The sequence below is a fragment of the Hemicordylus capensis genome, chromosome 5 (genome assembly GCF_027244095.1).
Source record: "Hemicordylus capensis ecotype Gifberg chromosome 5, rHemCap1.1.pri, whole genome shotgun sequence".
Classification (NCBI taxonomy): Eukaryota; Metazoa; Chordata; class Lepidosauria; order Squamata; family Cordylidae; genus Hemicordylus; species Hemicordylus capensis.
The window spans coordinates 103,447,569-103,474,904 of NC_069661.1; the positions used below are offsets into that span (position 1 = coordinate 103,447,569).

Here is a 27,336-nt window from a genome sequence, read left to right on the forward strand (position 1 = left end):
TTTGAAAACCCTATGCAGTTTAGCAGCAGATTACCTTTAAGGACTGTTTGCTCCCTTACGAACCTTCCTGGAACCCTTAGACCAGCCTCCCGGACCCAGCTCTAACTGTTATACATTTGATATGTACCAGAGAGAGGGCCTTTTGAGTGGAGCACCATGCAGGTAGAACTTTTTCCTCACTAGTAGATATGTCAGGCTCCTTCTTTTTCTCTTTTTAAATAGTGATTGAAAACATTTTATTTTAGCCCATCATTTAGGTGGCCTGTAGCCCTCAGACTAGTAGCCATTGATGGACCTCTCCTCCATGAAGTTATCCAAACCCCTCTTAAATCCATCCAAACTAGTAGCCAACACCATCGCTTGTTACAGAAAATTCTACAAGTTGATTATGTGTTGTGTGAAAAAGTGCTTCCGTTTGTTGGACCTAAATTTCTTGGTAATCAATTTAATGGGATGACACCTGGTTCTAATGTTATGTGTGTGAGAGAGAAATTTCTCTCCATCCACTTTCGATGTACCATGCATGATTTTATAGACCTCTATCATGTCTCCCCGCAGTCATATTTTTTCTAAACTAAAAAGTCCCAGGTGTTGAAGCTCTCGGAAGGTGCTCTAGGCCCCTGATCATCTTGGTTGCCCTCTTCTTCAACTTTTCCAGTTCTACAATGTTCTTTTTTAGATGTGGTGACCAGACTTGTACCCAGTACTCCAGGTGTGGCTGCACCATAGTTTTGTATAAGGGCATTATAATATTAGCAGTTTTATTTTCAGTCCCCTTCCTAATGATCCCTAGCATGAAATTGGCCTTTTTCACAGCTGCTGCACATTGAGTCGACACTTTCAACGAGCTGTCCACCACGACCCCGAGATTCCTCTCCTGGTCAGTCACCCACAGCTCAGATGCCATCAATGTATACTTGAAGTTGGGGGTTTTCGTCCCAGTGTGCATCACTTTACACTTGCCAACACTGAACCGCATTTGCCATTTTGTCGTCCAGTCCCAGTTTGGAGAGATCCTTTTGGAGCTCCTCACAATCTATTTTGGATTTCACTACCTGAAAGAGTTTGGTATCATCTGCAAATTTGGCCCCCTCACTGCTTACCCCTACTTCTAGATCATTTATGAATAAATTAAAAAGCACTGGTCCCAGTACAGATCCCTGAGGGACCCCACTTCTTACTTCCCTCCATTGTGAAAACTCTTCATTTATCCCTACCCTCTGTTTCCTGTCTTTCAACCAGTTAGCAATCCTCACATGTATTTGTCCCCTTATCCCATGACTGCTAAGTTTCCTCAGGAGTCTTTGATGAGGAACTTTGTCGAACTCTTTTTGGAAGTCCATGTATACTATGTCAACTGGATCACCTTTATCCACACACTTCTTGACACTCTCAAAGAACTCCAAAGGTTCGTGAGGCAAGATTTACCTTTGCAGAAGCCATGCTGGTTCTCTTCCAACAGGGCCTGTTGTTCTTTGTGCTTTACATTTTTATCCTTGAGAATGCTTTCCATCAATTTGCCTGGAACGGATGTTAAGCTAACCAGCCTGTAATTTCCTGGATCGCCCCGGATCCCTTTTTTGAAAATTGGTTACATTGGCTACTTTCCAGGCCTCCATTACAAAGCCTGATTGTAGGGATAAGTTTTATATATTTTTACAAGGAGGTCGACAATTTCACATTTGAGTTGTTTGAGGACTCTTTGATGGATGCTATCTGCCCCTGGCAATTTGCTGGTTTTTAACTTTTCCAGACAGTTTAGAACATCATCTCTTGTCACTTCTATTTTATTGTCAGTTTTTTAGCCTCCATCCTCGAAAAGCCTTGTTCAGGAACAGGTAAATGTTCAGTATCCTCTGCTGTGAAGACAGACTCATTTAGCTTCTCTGCAGCCTCCATATCCTACTTAATAATCCCTTTCACTCCCTCGTTGTCTAATGATCCAGCTGCCTCCCTGGCAGGTTTCCTGCATCTGATGTATTTAAAGAAGTTTTTATTATTCTGCTTGATGCTTTTAGCGAAATGTTCCCCAAACTCCCTTTTTGCCTCCTTTATTGTCACCTTGCATTTCTTTTGCCAGAGTTTGTGTTCCTTTCTGTTCTCTTCATTTGGACAGGCCTTCCAGTTTCGGAAGGAAGTCTTCTTCCCCTTTATGGCTTCCTTGACTTTACCTGTTAGCCATGCTGGCATCCTCCAGTGGTGCCTGGAAAACGTATTTATTTATTTATTTATTTTAAACATTTTATATCCCGCGCTTCCTCCAAGGAGCCCAGAGCGGTGTTCTACATAATTAAGTTTCTCCTCACAATAACCCTGTGAAGTAAGTTAGGCACTTAGTGGTACCTTTCCTCCTTTTTGGTATGCAATCTAACTGGGCTTCTAGTATTGTGGTTTTGAGTAAATTCCATGCATTCTGGAGTGGAATGACTCTCCGGATTTTCCCTTTCAGTTTTCTTTTCACCATACTCATTTGGGAGAAGTTTCTTCTTCTGAATTTCAAAGTGAAATTCAAAGTAGTTCCTGGTACAGGGAGAACTGGGAGAACTCTTCACTGGAAGGCCATTTTCAGTATCAATGAAATGTGTGTCCTCGCTCCAAGATGTAATATATGTTGCGAGAGGGCTTTATGGGTAATCTGTAATGTGTTTTCACTCCAGTATTGCATCTGACTTTCACTTTTTCAGGGAGAAAGGCAAGAATCCAGTGTTCAATAGAAAAGTTTGATAACTGTACATTTACAGTTTGATTTTGACAGTCTGTTATTCAAAAGCTGCTTTTTCTTTTTCAATTTATAGAGCAACGATGGAGAGGAACGTTTAGCTGTTGTTCGGCTTTTAGCTAAGCTATTTGGCTCTAAAGATTCCGACCTTGCAACTCAAAACCGTCCTCTTTGGCAATGTTTTCTTGGCCGGTGAGAAAATATACAGATGTATTAATTAATGTGTATTTGTCTTACTTTGTATTAGTCTCTGAAGCTATTTTTTCCCTACCATTTCATGCTTTCAGATAAGGACTCCTAAATTTCATATAACATGTTTTAAGAGACAGCTGCTCAAGAGTCAGGGTGCTGTTTCATAGAATTGCAGTGATGGCTAAAATAGTATATCCTGCTGCTTTGACGGGAGGAGAGCTGGTCTTGTGGTAGCAAGCATTAATTGTCTGCTTTGCTAAGCATGGTCTGTCCTGGTTTGTATTTGAATGGGAAACTGTGTGTGAGCACTGTAAGATCTTCCCCTTAGGGGATGGGGCTACTTTGAGAAGAGCACTTGCATGCAGAAGATTCCAAGTTCTCTCCCTGGCATCTCCAAGATAGGGCTGAGAGATGCCTGCCTGCAACCTTGGAGAAGCCACTGCCAGTGTGTGTAGACAAGACTCTGATTCGGTTTAAGGCAGCTTCCTATGATAGGAATATACTGCTACTGCTTCCTTATAGTTAATAACTCATGTACCATAAACATGTACAGTAGCATTTGTATTCCATTTGTATAGCAACAGATTAATCTCAAATGCAAATATAATTATTTTATATTGTAAATATAATATATTCACAAATATAATTGTGAATTAATATTTTCCTCTCTTCCAGATTTAATGATATCCATGTCCCTGTGAGATTAGAAAGCGTGAAATTTGCAAGTCATTGTTTAATGAACCATCCAGATTTAGCAAAAGACCTCACTGGTGAGATATGAAACTCAGATGTTAAAATAATTAGACAAAAGCGCATGGGGATAATTGTTTCAAGTACATACTATAGTGGCACAAGAAATCTCAATATAGTTAAAAAATATATTGTGTGACTTTTTGATTATTTTCTTAAACAGTTGGATCATTAAAAGGATTGCTGAAGGCTGTTTCATACAAAGAAGAGATACTGATATGGAAGTGCTGATACTTTGCACTTCCCCAACATATAAAACAAGATTGAGGGTAAAACTAAATGTTGCATTTAGTCTGTCATTAAGAGGCAGATTGAAAACAAGTGTCTGTCTCTTTTTCACAAAACTCTGGCTTGGGTGGTGGGAGGATATGGGTTGGGACCACTCTAAACTTTCCCTTTGTGCCATTTGCCTACTGAGCACACAACCCCAGCCAGCAGCAAATAGCAACGGGAAAATGTTAAAGACCCTCACACATGCCATGGTCCCAATCCCATGCAACTTCTTCTGATGAAAAGATACACTTCAAGTTTTAAGCTCTTCTCTTAACAGTGGGCTTAATGTAACATGTAGTTTGTTCTCATCTACTGATTTTGGTGAAAATTTCAGTTTAATTAGTAGGCTTTGCATAACAAGACCTGTTGCTTTCCCAGTTGACTGTCATATTAACTACTCTGTCCTAAATCACTGTGTTTGGAAGTAAGTATGTACACAAATTGTGATTTGCAGCACAGCTCCAGTGCCACTTAAAAAGGAGGATAGCAGGTCCATGCCTGTTCCTCCATTGCAGCTTCCTGTATTGGCGGCGCTCCCCCCAGCTGCCCTACACGCATGTGCGGCGGCCATGTGCGTGCTGCCATCATGTGAGGGCAGCTGGGGGGAGTGCCACCGGTGCGCAGTGGTAGCTTGGCGGGGGGGGGGGGGAACGACATCACTGATACAGGAAGCTGTGGCAGCGGCGGAGGAGCAGGCATGAACTTTTAAAGGTGCTGGTGCTGTGCTGCGAATTGATCTTCTAATTGTGATTTGTACACATCCCTATTTGGAATTAAATTCCACTAGTGGAAGTTATTTTAATACAAGGGTGTTAAAGTTGTGGCCACCAGCTTTTGTTACAACCACAGTATATGCATGTACTATTTTTTTCAGTAGAACTGATAGTTTTCCTTTTTGGAACAGAGTACTTAAAAGTTAGATCACATGATCCAGAAGAAGCCATTCGCCATGATGTCATTGTTACGATAATAACTGCTGGCAAAAGGGATCTTTCTTTAGTCAATGACCAGCTACTTGGCTTTGTGAGAGAGAGAACACTGGACAAGAGGGTAAGGCAAATGGAATATAGCAAAAATATGTTGAGCCTTTAACCAAGGGGACAAAATTGTGAAAATGTATTCTTTTCATGCTGCATAGCGTTGAAACAAATCATGAAAGCCTGTTATTTGTTGTTCACATTTTGACATCACCTTTTAAAACAAAGGTGAGTCTTGGAGAGTTCAGGAATTCCTACATAGAATATAATTTTTGGCCAGGATCTAATACTATGTGCAGAGTGTGGAGATGTGCTTGCAAGTCTGCCACATTGACTTTCTCCAATTCAAAATGTTTCCTAACTAGTTCTGGCATTTTTGTTGTCCATTGTTTTTTTGTTTTTTATTTATAAAATCTCCTTGCAGTCAAAAGATCATCAGATATTGATTATTCAGTCATGTCAGTTTTTCCTCAAATCACTCAAAATGTAAGGGGGCTGCAGCTCTGGATAGTTGTCCTGTCAGACTTCTGTTGAACAAATAAACACTTTTTAGATTTCACGGTCCTGCACACCATGAAAAAGAATAACAAAATAGTTGGCACTTCCACAGTAACTTAAGTTCGTAAAATGTATGAGACATTTTCTTCATTAACATTGAATGTGAAATTATTTCTAATATAGCTGTTTCTGGGCAAAATGATAATAGTGAAATGTGTGTTCTTGTTTCTTTTAAGTGGCGGGTAAGAAAAGAAGCAATGATGGGCCTTGCCCAGCTGTACAAAAAATACTGTCTTCATGCTGAAGCTGGGAAGGATGCAGCAGAGAAAGTGAGCTGGATAAAGGATAAACTTTTGCATATATACTATCAGAATAGTATTGATGACAAGTGAGTCAATTTATCTACTTTCTTAAAATGAACTGTGAAGCACAAAAACTTGCACATCCATCCCAAAGTAGCTGTTAAAATTCTCTGTAGCTTAATCCTGCCATTATGGAGCTGATTGCGACAATGATTTGGCTATTCGGGACCCCTTTGGGTTTGCATACTCCTCTCCCTCCCTCCTCCATGCTTCTATCCATCCTCTGAGATATCCATAGTTCACCTGATTCATATGTTTCAGCAAACTAAGGATCTGAAGTGTGATCCGTAGGACATTCATAAGCTTAGAATCTGGATCGTGATCCGTTGTAATAATAAGGAATGGGTTCTGCGCCTGTGCAGGGACCTCGCAGGCTGATTGAGTAGCTCCTCATGACGCCCCACCCCGCCTGCACGTGCTGTGCCGAGTTCTTTAAGAGTGGCGGTTGGGGTGTCTCTCTTTTAGTTTCTCTTTGACTGCCTAAGCGTTCAAACCTCGTAGTGATAGCTTATTCACAGCCCCTTGCGCTCAGTGCAACCATTTATTTCAATGATTGGAATTGCCCTTCTTTTTTGTTCCTTTCCGACTGCCAAATCATTCACGTCGTCAGCTAGGTCTCCTTGGTTGGATTTGGTTCTAGGGAGAAAGAGAGCTTGGTTAATTGTGTTTTACTTTTATTGCTAAATGGCCTGGATTTTGTTAATGGATTTGAACTGTTTTCCCAGTTCGATGCAGCTTGTTTTTGGTTTCCGATTTCTCAATGGACATTAGGAAAACTTTTAAGAAGTGCAAGGATTGTGGGGGAAAGTTGCCCTTGACAGATTGGCATGACTCCTGTTTATTCTGTATAGGTGAAGATCTTAATACAAGGACCTGTAGAATTTGCACGCCCTTCTCTTATCAAACTTTTTTAAACTGGGCACTTCAACTCTGGGTGTGAAACATGAACCCCTGGGTGGCTCTGTACAAGCAAGTGCTTTGCAAAACCGTGTACTTCAACTCTGGGTGGTCCCTGACAGACAATGCTGCTCTCTCCACAACCCCCATTGTCAGTATTGACCTCAGTATCGACACCGATTAAACATCAAGGTCTAATTCAGCTTTGAGAGAGACATCAGGGGAGCAAGTATTCCAGTGCCCAGTAAAGGTCTCGAAAGATTTTGCCTCCGGGAGTTGCCATAGGAAACATAAGAGAAAGAAAAGATCCTCGGATGAGGAACTGCTTTCAGAGTCACCGTCGAAGAAGCAAAGACCCCATGAGTCAACGGATGCCTTGGTATTGAAATCCACTCTTCAAACACCGTCCTTGTCAGGGTTTTCAAACAATGGTGGTGCAGGCATCTCTACTGTCGATGCCAAGGCAGACATCGATATCACTGTTGAAGGACTCAGTTGCAATGGCAAAGCTGCAAGCACCTTCGAAGTTGACATCGAAGTGACTGTTGATGACAAACTCTGTATCGAAGAAGCAAACTTTGGACCTGGTGCCAGCATCAGCAATTACTGCATCAAGACACTTGTCTAGATTGCTGGATCCATTGACATAGATGGGAACAGTCTTGTTGAAAAGTCATCCTTCTCCATCAATGTTGATCATCAGTGTTGAGGAAGAAATTCTAATGGGGGATGACGTTAATCTAAATCAGGCTGTTACCCGTTCCTTGCTTTCTCTGTTAGACTCTACTGAAAGCACTCGATCGGCTTCGACATTTAGAGGATTTTTAAGTCAAGAAAACAAACTAGGGCTTGAGAATATCGCTGCACTATGTCTCCAGGCTTACCATATTACTGTGATGACTACTGTCTTTAGTAAGCACAAAGGTCTGTTTCCTTGGAGAGAATGAGAAGTGATAGAAGTGACCGGCTTCAGACAATGAAAGGGGCAGCTTCATCAGCACTCCAGAGGCAGTAGGGACACATCCTGTTTAAAGTCTCTACTGCGGTTGCAGGTGGTTCTTCAATAAAGTCTCTACCTACACTAACTGCTGTTTAACAAGCTACGCCTGCTAAGGATGTGCTGGTGGTCTCTGGGGAGATCAGCCATCTGGTCTCTGGGGATGTGTTGCAGATACATCTCCTAAGGCAATTCAAGAGGAGGAGAGGCTCTCCTCTGGGGAAGATTATACAAGTCAAATCAAATCAACTTTATTATGGTCCAAGACCAGCATAAGGCAGTACAGTAGAGCAACATCAAAAAGTCATTATAAAATGGCATGGTCAAAATTAAAATCATGTTACATCAACATTAAAATTACTATAGAACACAATTACTGTAAACTATAATATAATTAATGATAAAACTACTAGAAACTATTCAAAATTATTGTAGACTATAAATACTAAAAAATATTGTTCTAAAGTTATAAAGATACTATAAGACTACTGCTAAAAAGCTAATTCAATACTATAAAATCAACATAAATCACTACATAAACCATAAAACTTTATTATTACTCTAATATTAAAAGCTATTGTATGGTACTCAAAAACCGATACCCTCAAAAATATGAGATTACTAAAAATCCTAACATACTAACTTGACAAAAGTAATGTGTATAAGAAAGGAGCACTAGTGAATTGTATCAACAGATCAAAACTATTCAGAGTTGGTGCGAGGTCCTGGCCATCATAATCCAGTGGATCTTACATGCTCCCATGCAGAACCTGGTTAAAGGTGAAGGCTGGAACTTCATCAGAGAGTAGCATTCTGGTGTAGACGTGGTTCGGGCGGCCAGGTTAGTGAAGATTATATATATTCCTCTGATTTGGATGGTGAATTTGTAGCAATGTAATACCCTTCTGACACATCTCTGGATGAAAATGTACCCTCTAGACCTTCCATCTCCTGCACTGACGGGTTGAAGGAATATCACGTGCAGGTATCTGAGATGGCTCAAGTTTGGGGTCTGGAGTTTAAAAAACAGACTTCAGAAATTAACGTCTATGACGTTATGGCAGCTTCTCACTCTGCATCACTGTTTGCTTTACCTATGCTCTGGTCGTTACAAAGGCTGCATGGGATGCACCCAGTACTGCAACTCCAACCTCTAAGAGACTAGAAGGTTTGTACTGAGTGCAAGAGGAGGATGGCTCTTTCCTATTCAAACATCCCATGCCAAACTCATTAGTGATAGACTGCAACTTCAAGCAAGTCTGGCTGTCGCCACTGTGCCTGTAGACAAGAAGGGCCACAAAATTGATAATATGGGTAGGAGAGTGTATTTTACTGTGTGTCTGTCCATTAAGATTTCAAATTATATGGCCTGCATGGCCAAGTTCCACCACTCAATCTGGGGAAATTGGCAACAGGACATAAAGGGCCTACCAGAGGAATTCCATCAGAAATTCAAAGATACCTTTGCTAAGTCCACAAATAACACATGCCAGCATCTTGGCATAGCAAAGCATATAGTGGAGATAGAGTAAAGGTCACTGGCAACTACTGTTTCATTGTTTAATTTTTTTATTTACATTTCTATCCCACTCTTCCTCCAAGATGCCCAGATGCCCATACATAGTTATGTTTATCCTCGCAACAAACCTGTGAGGTAAATTAGGCTGAGAGATACATGACTGGCCCAGAGTCGCCCAATGAGCTTCATGGCTGAATGGGGATTTGAACTCAGGTCTTCCCGGTCCTAATCCAACACTCTAACCACTACGCTACATTGGCTCTCTAGGGTTGTTTAGTGAAGAGACTTACAACAAGATGGAGAAGTTAAAGAAATAAAAAGATACTGCAAAAAAGTTTTCATCTTCTAGTACACAGTCTTATTCGTCTTACCGGAATAAGCCCTTTAACTGCTAGCGTCAATTTTTTAAGCCACCAGAAAGGAGGGATTACAAGAGACGCTATCGCCAATATCAGCAAATAAGCTATGGCATCAAAAGCAAACAACAATGCTGCTGTAGCAAGTAACAAAAGCCATGTAAGCAGCCTCTTTGGTGGTTTGACTGTTGCACTGGATTCCATAGAAACGTCCACCTCTATAAGACTAGTGAGTTATGCACTTGCATGGCAAAACATCACTTCAGATGCATGAGTGCTGCGCATTGTCAATACAAGGCTATGTGATAGAGTTCAAAACTCTACCTGTTTATGCAGGTATAAAATATACTCCTGCAACTTCTGCTCTAATAGAGGAAGTGAAGGTTTTGTTGGGAAAGGGTGCAATTTACCCAGTATAGTGGATTTGTCAGAGAGAAGGGGTCTACTCTTGATCTGGTTCGAGATCCGTCGATGTCCATAAGAATGGGTTCTGCGCCTGCGCAGGGACCCCACGGTATCCATGCCTGAGCTCGTCGAAGCGCCCAAGCCACGCCCCCATGCTGCTGCGTGCTATATAAGGCCTGAGGCGCGTAGTCCCTCAGTTCTTTTCCGACCGCCTTGTGTCCTAGACCTGCGGTCCGTGCCTCTTCGTCTTTACTAGTTCCTCGGTTGTTCATCTATCCTCTTGACTCGGACTGGAAATATCGGAATTCTCTGGCTCTACTTACGGAACGGCTTTCGGAAATCTCTGGCTCTCGTTTTGAACTGGCTTCGGTGACTTCTGGCGAACTGACACAGAACGGCTTCGACCTTGATATGGCTGACGGAAAAAAATCTTTCAAATGGTGTGAGGGCTGCAGGGCTAAGTTACCCTCCAAAGACCTTCATGACCTCTGCCTTTTGTGCCTTGGTGAGGAGCATAACGTCTCCTCGTGTAAAATCTGTCTGTCTTTCTCGAAACAGACTCGGAAGAATCGGGCTCTTCGCCTCCGTGCGGCGATTTACGATGAAGTTTTGAGCCCGTCTACACCAGGCACTCCTCGACCGTCAACATCTAAGGCGCTAAAGCCTTCTTCGACGTCGAGCAGAGAAAAAACCTCTGACAGGATTCCCGCCAAAACGTCATCTATGTCGAAGAGCGCCTCGACTTCAGATAGACGCTCGACACTCGAAAAGACATCATCAAAGAGCTCAAGCTCTTCTACCTCAAAGCCCTCACATCACTCCAAAGACCGTGAGAAGGCTTCCAAGCATCGTCATGATGACCTCTCGACTCTGACTGACTCCAAACGTCAAAAGACTCGCAAGAGCCCGCGGGGACACACACCATCTCCCTCTACGGCGCAGTCATCGGAATCGAGATCGAAGCCATCGACGTCGACTGACTCCGCAGTACGGACGGTGATTCTGGAGGAGCTACCCGTTTCCTCGACACCGATAGTTATCGATGTGGATGCCCCTTCGACGCATTCTCCCGTTACCGACATGTCGACGTTGAGAGTGCTCGATGCTGAACCACCTCAACTGACTACATCGGACCCTGTTTCCTCCTTTGACGCCGGACGAGTTTTGCCCGACAACGAATGAGCTTCGAACCTTCAGCGATCTCCGCGAGCTTCGATACCGACAAAAAGAACTCTCTCACCAGCTCCAACACCTTTGGCTTCGTCTGCCTCTCCATCGACACCACAAGCCTCGGCCTTTGCGCCGTCCACCTTGCACACTCCAGTCCTGTCAACATCGATGCAAGTAACCCCTCGATATCGACCCCCGATACCGACTTTCCAGATGGTGGATGTCGATGCTGAAGAATCTCTCCCAGCAGCAACCCAATCTCTGTCTCTCCTGGACTCGACGTCAAGCGGCCGCTCGACATTTACCGGCTTCCCTTCAGGGGGCGTTGAAGCTGAGGGAGGAACGCCTACCTTGTCTCATCCTCCAGCTCCACCATCCTCCAACAACTTGCCACGCACTCCTTGGCAATCCTGTGGTTATAGACACCCTTCCTTAGGAGTCTCTTCTCCAGCTGGTCCCTACAGAGATGGCGTTAACCTGCCCTGGAGACCAGTGACACCTGCTCATCCCTTTGCGACTTTTACGACAATTGCGACCCAAACGTGTGGCTCCATGAAGAACCATTGCGCCACACAGACTTCACCACTCCACCTTAAGTCTACATCTACACAGACAAGTCTCCTAAAACTACAAAGCAATTCAGCCACACAAACGGATCCTCACCGTGCTGAGGACGCTCATCTGCAGCCTGCCTCTCCTTCAGAACACTACGGCTCCTCTGACTTTGAGTCCGACCCTGAAGACACCAGTTCCATTGTGGAACCACCTACGGCTGTGGCACCGGTAACTTATGTTTCACCAAATGATGAAATGAAAGCGTACCACAAACAGATTCGGGCCATGGCTGATGCTCTTGGTCTAGATATCCAGTCGCAGTTGGCAACTATCGACGACCCAGTATATAAATTTATGTTGAAGACTCAAATGACTGCCCCAGTTGCCCTTCCAATGTTACCAGTAATTACAAGGGCTGCGAAATGCGCTTGGGAAGTCCTCCACACTTCCACCCCGACGTCAAAGAAATTGGAAAATCTCTATAGAATTCAAGATAAGGACAATGACTATCTGCTCAAGCACCTGGCGCCTAACTCTCTAGTAATAGATTGTGCCGCGACGTCTAAGTCTGGCAAGAGGTACACAGTCCCTCCTGACAAGGAAGGTAGGAAACTGGACCTATTGGGAAGGAAGATCTATTCGACCTCTTGCCTTTCTTTTAAGGTAGCAAACTATGCGGCCTGCACTACAATGTACACTCATGGTCTCTGGGAACAGTTGGAGAAAGATTTGGACTGCCTATCCTTAGAATACTTTAAAGCTAAATTCCACCAAGTCTTAGAGAACTCTGGAGACCTAACACGCAGACAGCTCAGCATTGCCAGACATCTAGCTGAGAGCGAATCTCGGGCAATGGCGGCAGCAATAACCCTGAGAAGACACGCTTGGCTGAGGTCTACGGGACTCCAAATGGATATGAGAGAAAGAATAGAAGGATTGCCATTTGATGGTACTGGCCTTTTCAGTGAAACAACTGACTCCACTATGGAGCAGTTAAAGAAATCAAAATTCACTGCAAAAACTTTCAGCTCACATCCCTCGACCTCTTCCTCAACATCAGCGTATAGGAACAACTATGGAAAATTCAGACCTTCCTACAGGTCACAAGACAGGCGTGACTTTAGGAAGCCCTACTCGTCTTACCAGTGTCGCCCGTTCTATAATAAGAAAAAGGCTCCTAAATCACAGCGAGCGAAGCCACAAGAACCCCAAAAGCGTCTTTGAAACTGTGGACTGCCCATCGACACCAACCTCCCTACCGTCTCCATACACACACACCCTTCCCTGCCAGCGGGGGCTTCTCCACCAGCACTGACGGATCTCTCCATCCTTCCGTCCCAACCAACGATCAAACTGGCAAGCCATGCCCCCGCATGGCACAGCATAACATCGGACCGGTGGGTCCTGAAGATTATAACGTATGGTCACGCAATAGAATTCAGGACTCTTCCACGCTTCACGGGGGTGAAATGCACTCCCTCCTCAAGGCTGCTTCTGCAGGAGGTGAAGGAACTTCTGGAAAAGGGGGCTATTGCCCCGGTGTCATGGGCAGACAGGCTAACGGGGTTCTATTCACACTATTTTCAGATCCCCAAGAGGGATGGGGGGATCCGTCCCATCATGGACCTCCGTTGCCTGAACAAGTTTATCCACGTCAAAAAGTTCCGTATGATGGCGTTGCAACAGATCCTCTCACTACTCCAGGGGGAAAAGTGGCTTGCGACGCTGGATCTCAGGGACGCCTATTTTCATATCAATATACGTCCGGACCACCGCAAATATCTACGTTTCACTGTCGGCAACAAAGTGTTTCAATACAATGTATTGCCCTTCGGACTGTCCACCGCTCCGAGGGTTTTTACAAAATGTATGGCAGCAGTGATTGCTCATCTAAGAACCAGGGGTGTATCGGTCTACCCCTACCTGGACGACTGGCTCCTGACTGCAAAAGTCAAAGACGAGTTAGTTTTGCACATCCAGTATGTAGTGAACCTACTTCACGATTTGGGCATCGAGATAAACTGGAAGAAATCGCATCTGGAACCATCACCTATAATCTCCTACATAGGGGCAATCCTAGACACAAAACAACAAAGAGCTTTTCTCCCGGAGGAGAGATTCAACTGCATCCTGAACCAGATCTCCGAGTTTCAAGATCATCCCCTACAGCCAGCCCGTATGATTCAACGTCTGTTGGGCCTAATGTCAGCTTGCAATACAGTAATCTATTATGCAAGACTCAAAATGAGAAAGCTCCAACTCTGGTTTCTTTCAGTATTTCGTCCAATCAGAGACAGTCAATCAAAGCGACTTCTACTTCCCCCAGAAGTACTCCGGTTGCTCTCCTGGTGGACCAAGCGGAAGAACCTACTCGAGGGAGTACCCTTTCGATCCCCCTCCCCTTCGGTTTGGATGGCGACGGATGCCTCGCTCCAGGGCTGGGGGGCCCATTGCGACAACCACAAAATTCAAGGGAAGTGGTCCCCTCAACGTGCCAAGTTGCACATCAAGTTCCTAGAGCTTCTAGCTGTTTTTCAAGCACTACAGTCATTCCAACCTGTCCTTCAAGGGAAAATCGTTCAGATCCACCTCGACAACACAACCACCCAGGCATATATAAACCGCCAGGGAGGGATGGTCTCCTGGAGTCTGTGTGCTCTCAGTATTCAGATGTGGCACTGGTGTATTCTACACCACATTTACCCCAAAGCTGTTCACATCAAAGGCCTGGACAACACCGTAGCAGACGACCTGAGCAGAGTCTTCTTGCAGGACCGTCAGCACGAATGGGAACTCCGGACGGATGTGATAACTCCCTTCTTCAACCGGTGGATGAGGCCTTCAGTGGACCTCTTTGCTTGCTCAGAGAACATGAAATGCGATCGCTTCTGTTCAAGAGCAGGCCATGACATTCTGTCTCTCGGAGATGCTTTTCAGTTGGATTGGTCCCTAGAGACACCTTACATGTTTCCCCCCCTGCCATTAATACACAGAGTGGTAGCTTGTTTTCTCTGCAATCCGACCAACTGCATCCTAGTGACTCCGTGGTGGCCAAGGCAACCTTGGTTTCCGCAGGTACGCAGACTGGCAAAGAACTGCTACAAGCACCTACCTTACTATCCGGATCTCCTCACTCAAGACGGAGGTCTCGTCCTGCACCCAGACGTCCAAACCCTCCATCTAACAGTGTGGAAGATAGTCTGCTGACTCATATCCTACTCAACCAGCACAAAGAATCTACGCGCCGCAACTACAAGCACAAGTGGGACCGTTTTAGGTCATATGCACGCTCCAAGGGATTCCTTCCTAAATGGGCCTCAGTCCGGGAGGTTCTACGATACCTTACATCTTTGAAAGCAAAAGGCTTGGCTAACGTGTCTTTGAGAGTCCATCTATCTGCCTTGTCCGCATACCATCCGGGCAGTGACGGCTCTACACTGTTCTCACACCCATTGAGCAGGGCCTTCATGAAAGGCCTGTCAAATGTGTACCCTACAATCAGAACACCAGTAGATCCATGGAGTTTATCGCTGGTTCTATCGTCACTGACTCAGGCTCCTTTTGAGCCCATGGCTACATCCTCCCTTAAACACCTTTCTTGGAAGACGAGCTTCCTGATTGCTATCACAACAGCAAGACGTGTGAGCGAACTGGCGGCTCTCAGGGTGGACCCCCCTTATACTTTATTTCAACCTGACAAAGTCCACATGCGCTTAGACCCTACGTTCTTACCAAAAGTTATATCCGACTTCCACTTGAACCAGGATATCATCTTACCTACATTCTTTGGGAACCCTTCTTCTGCTCTGGAGCGCTCGTTACATGCTCTAGACGTGCGCCGTGCGCTCCTATACTACATGGACCGCACAAAACCCTTTAGGCTCTCTACTCGTCTATTCATATCGTATAAAGGGCCAAGGAAAGGATCCCCAATTTCGAGACAAAGATTGTCCAGATGGCTGGTAGAGCTTATTCTCCTGACGTATCATCTACAAGGCAAATCACCTCCAGAAGCCATTAAAGCCCACTCCACCAGGGCTGAAGCTTCCTCCGCTGCACACCTCTCTGGGGTCTCGTTCAGGGATATCTGTAAGGCCGCAACTTGGTCTTCGGAGTCTCCCTTTATTAAGCACTACGCCATAGATGTATGCTCTGCGGCAGAGGCCACCTTTGGGAGAAGTGTTTTGAAACAGGTGTTGTTTTGACTACTGCTCCCCCCTCCTACTGGAGCTTGCTAAACACCCATTCTTATGGACATCGATGGATCTCGAACCAGATAAACAGGTTGCTCACCTGTAACTGATGATCTGGTAGAGATCCGTCGATATCCATAAGACCCTCCCAACCTTCCCCTCTGCAGTAGTGCTACTTCTATGTGCGTACAGGTGTGTGGCTTCTATCCTCTTCAGTATATTCCCCCTTTTTCATAGATGAACTTACCTAATTAAAAAAAAAAAAAAGACTTTAGATGATCGTCCTCCACGGCGGTCGTCCAAGAACTGAGGGACTACGCGCCTCAGCCGCGCCTTATATAGCACGCAGCAGCGTGGGGGCGTGGCTTGGGCGCTTCGACGAGCTCAGGCATGGATACCGTGGGGTCCCTGCGCAGGCGCAGAACCCATTCTTATGGATATCGACGGATCTCTACCAGATCATCAGTTACAGGTGAGCAACCTGTTTTTACTTTCAAATCCCAAAGAGGGATGGAGACTTCCGGCCCATAATAGATTTGAAGTGGTTGAACAAATAAGTCCATATAAGGAAGTTTCATATCATAATGCTGCAATTTATACTACTGTTCCTTTACAATGAGGAATGGCTTGCAACATTGGAGTTAAAAAACGCATTCTTCCATTTCCATTCAAAGTAATCACAGAAAGTATTTAAGGTTCTCTGTGGGAAGTGCAGTGTACCAGTACAATGTGCTTCCATTCAGTTTGTCAGTTGCTCCAAAAGATTTTACAAAATGCATGAGTGCAGTTATAGCTCATCCATGAATGGAGGGAATTATATTTCCATTCCTCGAGGATTGGCTTCTGACAGCAGGCAAGGAAAATGAGTTAAGTTCTCAGACAAAGTATGTACTGCATCTCCTGGAAAACCTGGGAATCCAGTAAACTGGAAGAAATTGCATCTGGATCATGTGAAAAGGATACAATACATTGGGTCTATCTTAGACACGCAGACAAAAAGAGCATGCTTACCAAATGAAAGATACCTTCTGATTTAAAAAAAACCTTGATTCAGATTTTCTTGGAGAAACCAATACAGCATGCACATCAAATTCAAAGATTACTGGGGCTTATGGCCTCATGCAATGCCACCATCCAATATGCCCATCTAAGGATGTGTTCTCTTCCATTATGGTTCCTCTCTGTTTTCAGTCCCAATATAGACAGTCAATAGACTAACCTGCACATCCCTGTGTTGGTCCTACATTCCCATTGTGGTGGACTCTGGACAGAAGCTTGCTAGAGGGGATTCCTTTCAAGGTTCCTACTGCTAGGGTTACAACCAATGCTCTCCTCTCAGGATATGGGGGCACACTGAGGGTTGCCAAATGGAGGGAATATGGGGGAGGCGGCAAAGAAAGTTTCACATAATTCTTCCCTTCCTTCAAGGGAGGGTGATACAGATAGAACTATTATTATTATTTTATTATTATTATTATTTTACATTTATATCCCGCTCTTCCTCCAAGGAGCCCAGAGCGGTGTACTACATACTTGAGTTTCTCTTTCACAACAACCCTGTGGAGTAGGTTAGGCTGAGAGAGAAGTGACTGGCCCAGAGTCACCCAGCTAGTTTTATGGCTGAATGGGGATTTGAACTCAGGTCTCCCCGGTCCTAGTCCGGCACTCTAACCACTACACCACACTGGCTCTAGACAATACAACTGCCATTGCCTACCTGAGCAGAGAAGGGGGTACGATCTCCCTATCCCTCTGCATCCTCAGTGTGCAATTGTGGAATTGGTACATAGTTCGGCAGATTTACCTGGTTGCTCTACACATAAAAGGGACAGAAAATACTCTGGCAGACAACTTTAGCTGCTGGGGGAATTGGAAATTGGATCTGTTTGGAATAGAACAAAAAATGCCCCAAATATTGCTCCAGAACAGTTCTTGGAAAACATTTAATGGGGGGGTGCACTCCAGTGGGGCAGAGTAGTGGCCAGTTATCCAAGAGAATATGTCCTTTATTCTTGACAACCCGTTGGTGGCCGCGCCAGGCACGGTTTCCGTTTCTGCACCAACAATCAGCGTGTAGGTACTGACAGCTGCCTCAGTATCCAGATCTACTGTCCCAGGACAGGGATCAAATTCTACATCCCAGTCTAAGGACTCTACAGCTGACAGCTTTTAAGAGTCGACTTGTAGAATAGTTTTAAATGAAAGAAAGGTCTCCACTAGGCATAATCATGCTTACAAGTAGAAGATATTTAAGTTGTATGCCAGTGTTCAGGGTTTTGCTCCCAAGGATGTGATTATTAGACAAGTACTTTTATATTCAGCAAGTTTAATAAAAGCAGTGGTTTGGCTAATGTTTCCCTGAATGTCCACTTGGCAGCAATTTCTTCAAAACATAAGGGATGGGATGGCAAGACTGTGTTTTCTCATCCAGATTGCAAAAGGTTCCTGAAGGGGTTAAATAATTTCTATGCTCCAGTTAGACAACCAATTGAACAGTGAAGCCTTTTATTAGTTCTTTCAACTCTGAGTCACCTTTTGAGACAGTGGTTACCATTTCTTTGGCAATTAATTTCATTGAAAACTGCTTTTCTAGTAGCCATAACTACTAGATCTGGATTGTGATCTGTTGCACTCATAAGAGTGGGTTCTGCACCTGTGCAAGACCATTCAGGCAGAATTGACTAGCTTCTTGAAGCACGTAGCCCCGCCCCTGCATGTGGTGTACTTGCTCAGTTTGGGTGGGCTAGCATTCTCTCCTCATTTCCTTTCTGACCTCCATTGTGTCGGCACCTCAGACAGTGAGGCCTGGAACAGTTTTATTCTGTGGAAAACGAAATTGAAATATGATCCATATTATCCTATCCCAACTCGGACTGGACCAGACTATTCTTTCTCTCAACGTTATATTTTGTTCTATCCAACGAACTGTTTTTCTAGGATGTGACTTCAGACTGTTTAACAGCTTTTACTCGAAACAGATTCTTGCTCGGCAACTTGAATATTTTCATTATTTTATTTAATTATTATGGAGAATAGAAAAACTTTTAAATGCTGTCTCCACTTTAATGCGAAACTTCCATCAGCGGATGACCACGAACTCGGCCTGCTTTGTCTGTGATAAGAGCACAATGCCTCTACTTGTAAGATTTGTCTTACTTTCTCCCACCAGACGAGAAAAATAGAGCCCTTTGTTTGCGGGCTGAACTTTATGATGATGTCCTGCACCCCTGAATGCCGATGCCTGGGTCTCCAGTGAATGCCCCCCTACTGTCTACATCTGGTATGGTATCGAGATCAACATCGAGCTCAGTGTCAAAGTTGGCATCAGGGTCTGCTATTGCGCAGTCTAAAACCTCTATGCGAATTGCTTTCACATCTTCCTCTGATATGTTTAAGGCACCTAAGCTGCCTTCTGATTCTACCCATTGAAAATGGCACAAGTCTCAACATCGGGGCTCCGGTGCCAAAGAGGCACCTTACAAGAAGCACCGGGAGAAGGGTCCCAAGACTGGATGCGAAGAGACTACTGCTGCCTTGCGGGCCATGCCTTCTGACTCTTCAGTCGGCCCTGATGACTCCTCAATCTCACCCATCGACACTAGAGATTGTAGAGCTAGATCCCCTTCGTGTCTACAGCACTCCCTGTCACCTGCAGTGACACATTCTCCGTCCTCTGTCTTCCTTGGTCTCTTTCTACGTTGATGGTGGTAATGATGATCTGGAGGCCAATTTGGGAACTGGTGCTGTGCAACACCTCTTGAATATGCTGGATTCCACCTAAAGTACTCCATCGGCATTAACCTTTTATGGGATTCTTAGCCAAAGTCTTGACTCCAAGGAGGACCAGGGGCGCTTCTAGGTAATTTTGATGCCTGGACCTGAAGGACTTTAGAGCTTTGTCCACATCCATGGAAAGTCCCAACTGACTGTGTTACCCCTTTAGTTCATGGAGGCGGAGGAGGGGGTGCTATGCAAGCACACCTGAGCTCCCCTGGACTCCTGTCTGGTTACCAAGAGTGGTAAAAGTGGTTTACAGACGTATTTATTTATTATTTCTCTGTGTAAACCGCCCTGAGCCATTTTTGAAAGGACGATATAGAAATCGAATAAATAAATAATAAATAAATAAATTTCACCTGAATCAAGATATTATGCTACCAACATTTTTCAGAAACCTTACAATGCCTCTAGAGACATCTTTACATGCACTGGATGTTTGGAGGTCACTCGTATTTTACTTAGATAAAACTAAAGGCTATCATAAGAGTAAACAACCTTTTGTAGCCTGTAAGGGTAGGCCATCCTATATTAAGGCAAAGCTTGCCCCATTGGCTGGTAAAACTAATCTCCTTAAGTTCAGAAGGTAGAACCACCATGTACAATTACAGCTCACTCTACTAGGGCTTATGCAACATCAGTGGCACATTTCTCAGGGAACAAAACGGAGGCTATCCATTAAGTTGACAACATGGTCATCTGAACTGCCCTTTGTGAAACGCTATGCAATTGACCTACATTCTCCTGTGGAAGCTAATTTTGGAAGGGATGTCTTGAAGAGAATTTTGCAATAGCTTACTGCTCCCTTCTCCTGGGAAAGCTTACTAAGCACCCAGGCTTATGAATGTCCTACAGATCACACTGCAGATATACAGGTTGTTCACCTGTAACTTATGGCTTGTAAGTGATCCATAGACATTCATAAGACCCTCCCATCCTCCCTGCAGCAGTAAGTGAATAAAGACTTACCTGTGCTCTCTGGAAGACTTCATGGGATGATTGTCATATGCCGAGCGCGAGGGGCTATTCCTAAGTGCCTCAAGGAGCTTGGATATTCCACTTGTGAAGTCCTGCACATGCACAGAATCTAGGATTGTGAATGTCTACGGATCACTTACAGATAATTTACAGGTGAGTAATCTGTATTTACCACTTACTATACCACTTTATATGGTTGATTTCTGGTATTAGTTTCCATCTCTTCATGACAAAAAAATCCGTACGCATTGTATTTCTTTCCATTTAAATATTTTATTAACTTCTCACTGTTTAGTTTATCACTAGATGAGATACATGTTTTGGTTTTTTTTTCTCTAGAGGAGCAAGAAGTGTTTGAGCTATAGCTGTTCAATTTCATTACTTGATTGAATCCTCATTCTTAAAGGTGTTACCCACTCTTTCCAGCAGCAGGAGAGAGATTTTCTATATGTTTGGGAAGTGGCAGATATAGATAAATGATTCAGTATACCAAGGCTTGTGCTACAATTTGAAAAGTATGGATAATTTAGGAAATGTATAATTTCTCACTTTATTTTCATTTGCAGGTTATTGGTGGAGAAAATCTTTGCTCAATATCTTGTTCCTCATAATTTGGAAACAGAAGAGAGGATGAAGTGCTTATATTATTTGTATGCTAGCTTAGATCCAAATGCTGTTAAGTGAGTATAATTTTACCAAATCAACTGTTCAGACTTGTAAGTGTACTTCAACAATACTTTTTAAAAGGATAGGCTTTAATCCAAAGGACAGTGAGCAAAAGGAGGACCTGACTTACTTCTGTGCCGCAAACTCTTGCACAAGCGCTAGTGGAAGACTTCTCACAGTGTCTCAGGAGTTGCATGAGAAAACATAGAGTTGCATTCAAACTTTGCATGAGTTTGTACAAAGTTACTTCCCTGCCTTCTCCTTCCACCACTCCCCACCCCACCCCGTAAGCTTTTTCTGAGGATCAGGGAATCTCCAGAAGAGGGTGTGAGGGGGCATGGAGGGCTTCTGGGGGAGGTGGGAAATGTCAAAATCGGGCAAAGGAATAAGTGCTTTCACCTGATTTGTAAGCAATTCCCTTCCCTTCCCCCACACCTCCAGCCCACCCCCTTCTGAATGGCTTTTCAGAGAATTCCTTCAGAGTGGAGGGAGCGGTGAATTAACTCTGTGAGAGCTTTCTTCTGTTCATGCAGGGCTTGGATGCAAGCTGTAGTGAAATAAGGAAGAGAACAGGCTGTAGCATATAAACTCTAGTGGCTTTGGGATCACTATTGCTCATGCAGTATTCTTCTGCTAAGCTGGAAACAGCCTTTTCATGAATGGGAGAGGCTTTCTGCTAAAGGAAGAGTAACTTTGGATCAAAGGCACGATATGTAATCTGTTAGACTATGTATGTGACAGAGTTAAAGCAGTGGGCAGCCAACCATTATTTGTGGTTGCTACCTATCCCCTTAGATCCTTTTCTGGCACACAGGCAGAGGGCTTAGGAGAGAAGCAGATTTTCTGCCATTTGCCCTGGATATTTTTTAATTCATTTATTTATTTAATTTACATAGCACCTGAACCTGGAGGCTCCAGTGGTTCACAAAAAAATTATGGAGATGGGAAGAAACTGCAGGAAGCTCAGAAGAGATCCCTGCTGTTTCTTACCTTCTAAAAATGGCAGTAGAAATGGCAGTGGAATCTTTGGTGAGGAGATCTATGTGGTGTTGGGTGTCCTGCTTGCTAGAGGATTGGAAACACTCCATACTAGTGAGCTAGCAAGTAGATTTGTAAATGCATTTAGACTTCTGGCACAGTGCATTCTCAGTGGAAGCTACCTTTGTGAACAGAAGGAGAATTGTGCTCACTCAGGGGGTCTTTGTGCTCATGGAAGGAGTTTGTGCTGACAGTGCACAGCTGTGCAAAAGGTCTGAATGCCTCCCACTGATTGTATTGTTTCAATGTTAACTTTTTGTGTTTGGACTTTCAGATATTAATCTCTTAATAATGGAATTAATAATAATAATAATAATTTAAAAATTCCATTATTTTGGAATTAATCTTAATAATTAGCTCAATACTACTCTGTGCATGTGTGCGCGCGCAAGCATGAAAGGATTAAAAATTTAACTGAGGGATTAGGAGAAATCTATATTTATAGATTAATTTTGAGTATTTAGTTCATCCTTTGTTGTAAAAAAAAAAAGCAGTCTGATTATTGAATAATGTGTTAATGGTGGGACAGCAAGAGAGAAGGCACTGGATGAAGGACAGTTTCAGGAGCTCCATGTGGTGTTTATAGAATAACTCTAGTTCATCGCATTTTAACCCATTTGTCATCTCTTATGTCCAGGGCGCTGAATGAAATGTGGAAGTGCCAGAACATGCTTAGGAGTCACATGCGGGAGTTACTAGATTTGCATAAGCAACCCACTGTACGGTTTCAAAAAAATCTTCATTGCTTTGTTTTATGTGTTTTGTAGTATGTCTACTTTCTGCATTCTAGAATTCATATATTAAATGATGATTTTGAGCTTATTTTTTGAACTGTAATATCAATTTCCCACATGAGAATATTTTTCTTAAAATAACCAGCTGTTCAGTGCTTAGTAATCAGTTTCTTAACAGAACTTTAAGGTGGTAGAGTTTGCAATAGTAAAAAATACATAAGGTTACCTCTGTGACTTTTGCTTTAAAAGTTCCCCATTTTGCTGCAAGAACTACTAGCACCATTTGATACACTGAATCATAGTTGTATATAAGCAAACTAGTATTTAGTGGGCAATATCCAGACTTAGTCATAACTAAGCCCTATGGCAGTTAATGGGACTTAAATTAGTAATGCCAAACTTGTCTCATTTATTTCAGTAGTATTTAGTCAGGATGTTACCCAGTATTTTCTTAATACTGTAACTTCCGGTAGAAACGCCTCATCGGCGTAAACGGGGAAAGGCTGAAACGGGGAAAGGCTGAAAAATTGCAGAAAGCCAGCAGAAACACTGCATCAGTGTAAACACCACAGTTAGAGGGGGACATCATGCATTGTTTTTTTTGGTTGTGTTGAATGTTTAAACTTTTACTACCATACAGCCAAGTTTAAAATTTTACTACAGCTAAGTTTTGTAACCCATATCCTTGTCAGTATTTTAACACTTCATATTGCAGTAGTAATTTCCCATTACACTTCATAGGAAACCTTCCTCTATTTATTTTTAAGCACATCACATTGAAAACTTCAAATTGCACTTCAGACAAAACCTTCGAAGTCCAAATTATCACTATCCAAAGTAAAAAGGTTTAACAAGGTCTCATCTAATTTTTCAGAATAGTCTGGTCTCATCATTTTCATCCTCTTCTGAAATGTCAGTTGCATCACTTTCAGGATTTTCAGATTGTATAATTCCAGCTTCTATGAAAGCAGAAATCACTGAAGTTTTAACAGCTTTCCATGCTTCCAAAACCCATTTTATGACCTCGCAGTAGGTTGCTTTGCATTTCCCCCCACCCTTTGTGAATATTTGAAGGCCTTTCCTTATCCAGTTTTCCCAATGCTTTCTCATTTCACATTTAAATAACTTGTTCATGGATAAGTAAGGGCTGCAAGGTTTTGGTCAAACCACCAGGAATCACAGTTAGCATAGCTGATACCTTTTTGCATTCATTTTTAACTGAAACCAGCAAGTGCGCACACATTGAGTCCATTATTAAAATGCCATGTGGTTGGAAAAAACTCCCTTTTCTTTTCCATCAAATTTCATTAAGCCATTCTAACATCATGTCTTTGCACATATACCCTTTCTCATTAGCATGAATAACAACATCCAAATTGAAAAGGCCTTTTGGGATAGAGTTCTGTTTAAAAAATAGCATTGTTTTTAGTTTGTTGCCATTTGCAACGCAGGCTAATGTGTACATGAAAGGTGTCTTCTTATTTCCAGTTGTCACTATGGAAACTGCTTTTCTCCTTCACAGTCTTATTCGGGGGACAGTCAAACATCAGCGGAACTTCATCCATATTTATTATTTGTGCTTGCACAAATTTTCCCCACTCAATAGTGTCTGCAACAAACTTTTAAAATGCTGATTCCAGCCCCCCCGCCAGTCCTTCAGCAGCTGCCTCCCCATTGTTGTTTTAGTGCACACAGATAAATTCTTTCAACTCATAAATCTGTAGCACCAAAACAGGCTACCTTTAAAGTAAATTGTTCTCATTTGTGCTGCCATTAATTTTGCTTGTAGGTGGATTTTCACAGTAGAGACTGGCAGTCCATTTTATCTCTGCTCTTTAATCCACTCCTTGAGATTATTCTCCAAATCAGGCCAGGCTGCATCACCATTTCTCCTTGCACGTTTTGATTTGTGCATGCTTGCCAGGTCGTCTTTTTCTGATTACCACCTACGAATGCAGCATTCATCCACTTCAAGTTCACGGGCTGCAGCCCTATTACCGATCTATTCTGCTCTTAGCACAACTGTCAGCTTCAAACTAGCAGTGTAGCTCTTATGCTGTTGGGCCCCATAACCCACCCACCCCCCAGAAACGCTACCAGAAATCTCACATAAAAGACGCTTTGATGGAAGCACTTTTCTGTCTTGCTCCCGGATTCTCATGTAAATGCCGCATCGGCGTAAATGCAGCAGGCAGCAAAAACAACTTTTTAAAACATACTTTCTATAGCATTTCTACCGAAAATTACAGTACATGAGAAAAATAGCATTTCGTTTTCTCAGAGAAAGAACATTACATCTTTGGATTTTGTAAGATACGCAGATACTAAATATTTGTTTTGTACCTTCTGTTTATGGCCTGATAACCACATATCTATGCTCATTTGCTTAGATATGTGGTTATATTCTTGCTCTATAATCTTAATATAAAGTAAGAGGGAGGTACATGTATAGCCACACTACAGGCATATCAAGCAATCATTTTGCATAGCAAGAGCATCCTGTTTAAATGCTCACTCTAAATCTTTCTCTTTTCAGTCAGAGGCAAACAGCGCTGCTATGTTTGGGAAGCTGATGACCATAGCAAGTAAGAGTTGCAAATCTGTGACTTACAGTGCCTTTCAATATAACTTTAAAGCTGCTATTGTAAATTACATTTTCAAATTGCATTTCTATAGAAAATCTTCCTGATCCTGGGAAGGCACAGGACTTTGTGAAAAAATTCAATCAGGTTCTTGGTGATGATGAGAAACTTCGTTCTCAGCTTGAACTATTAATCAGTCCTACATGTTCCTGCAAACAGGCAGATGTCTGTGTGGTAAGAACTGGGGATTTTTGTTTTTGTTTTGTTAACAAAATAGATGATAATATGATATTAATGCAAGAGCTCTTTGCATGCATTATTGTGTGCATGCACCCCTGATCTGGAACAGTTTCACTAGACCTTTGGATCAAATGTGGCTCTTCAACCAGGCTTTTATATGAGAGTACAGTTTTTACTGCTGCTGCTTTGTGTTTTGTGTATTACTGTTTTATATAAGTTTTAAAACTTTTAAATAAGAGATATATTATTTTTATATTTAATTTTTGTACTTTTAATTTGTTTTTAATTGTGCATTGTTTTAATTATGTCGTGAATTACTTTGGGATTATTTTAATGAAAAGCAGTATAGAAATGGAACAATAAATAAATAGCCTCAACAGTTTTTGGGTTTGTGTGGCCCTGGGCTCCCATGCAGTAAGGTCATCAAGAGAGTACTCATTCACCACTAGTTTTTATTTTAAAAGCATGGTTAGACAGGATTGTGTGTCAGCTGTGAGCTATGTGTCCATAGGGAATAATTTTTCTAGAAAACATATCCTATAGTAGTGGCTAAAACCAACTATTGATGGGTGAATGTTGCACCTATTTCACATGTTAATGAATACTGGCAGAAACTGCCTCTTTTAAGCAACATTTTGATTTTCTCCAGTAGCCATATACAGTTTTAATCCCAGTATGACCCTGAGTCATTTGGGTTTTTAAAAGAAAACTTTCCTGTTCCTTCAGAATATTAGCTGTACAGATTTATTTCTTATTTGTCAACTGATTTTATTTATCCTTTCCCCCACTCCTTCATTCAGAGGGAGATTGCACGGAAGCTTGCAAATCCTAAGCAGCCAACCAATCCTTTCCTGGAAATGGTAAAGTTTCTCTTGGAAAGAATTGCTCCGGTACACATTGACTCAGAAGCCATCAGGTAAACATGACTGAGGGTTGTGCTAATTTTTGTGATCCCTAATGTGATACTTGTTGCTTCACAGCTCATCATGCTTATGTTAGAAAAAGCACATAATCATAAAATATATATGCTAGTGTGAATGTCTTTTGTCCCTGATACATAAACTGAAAAGTTGCTTGAACTGAGTTGGATCTTGATTAACACACTAATAAATAACACATGATTTGTTGTAAAATTATCTGCTGAAGTAAGGTATGCTAAAAGTTTCTTTTAAAGTCTGAAATAGGAAAAAGTGGAACACAACATTAAGAATGTTAGTCAAAAGGTTCTCCCTTTCAGTGCAGAATCTTAATGTTGACCTCAGCAGTTGCATTGTCTTGTCGGTATAAAAAGAATAGTCGTTTGAACATATTTGTAATATATAGAACAGGGCTGCATAACTTTGGCCCTCCAGTTCTTTTTTGGACTACAATTCCCATCATCCTCAGTCACAGTGGCTAGTAGTCAGGGATTATGCAAGTTGAACTCCCAACATCTGCAGGAGGGCCAGAGTTGTGCAG

At 42.8% G+C, this 27,336-nt stretch overlaps 1 protein-coding gene across 5 annotated transcripts in view; it reads left to right on the plus strand.

Moving 5' to 3' along the window:
• The window catches only part of PDS5A (PDS5 cohesin associated factor A), a 130,914-nt gene that overhangs the window by 51,089 nt on the left and 52,489 nt on the right, over nucleotides 1-27,336 (plus strand). For 4 of the 5 annotated variants that reach the window (XM_053252359.1, XM_053252360.1, XM_053252362.1 and 1 more), the window contains exons 9-17: nucleotides 2,796-2,911; nucleotides 3,587-3,681; nucleotides 4,839-4,984; nucleotides 5,646-5,797; nucleotides 21,185-21,298; nucleotides 22,960-23,041; nucleotides 25,593-25,641; nucleotides 25,733-25,872; nucleotides 26,679-26,794. In XM_053252359.1, coding sequence (XP_053108334.1) covers nucleotides 2,796-2,911; nucleotides 3,587-3,681; nucleotides 4,839-4,984; nucleotides 5,646-5,797; nucleotides 21,185-21,298; nucleotides 22,960-23,041; nucleotides 25,593-25,641; nucleotides 25,733-25,872; nucleotides 26,679-26,794 — 1,010 coding nt within the window. The remainder of the gene's footprint in view (nucleotides 1-2,795; nucleotides 2,912-3,586; nucleotides 3,682-4,838; nucleotides 4,985-5,645; nucleotides 5,798-21,184; nucleotides 21,299-22,959; nucleotides 23,042-25,592; nucleotides 25,642-25,732; nucleotides 25,873-26,678; nucleotides 26,795-27,336) is intronic. The other variant, XM_053252363.1, reaches the window with a different exon arrangement.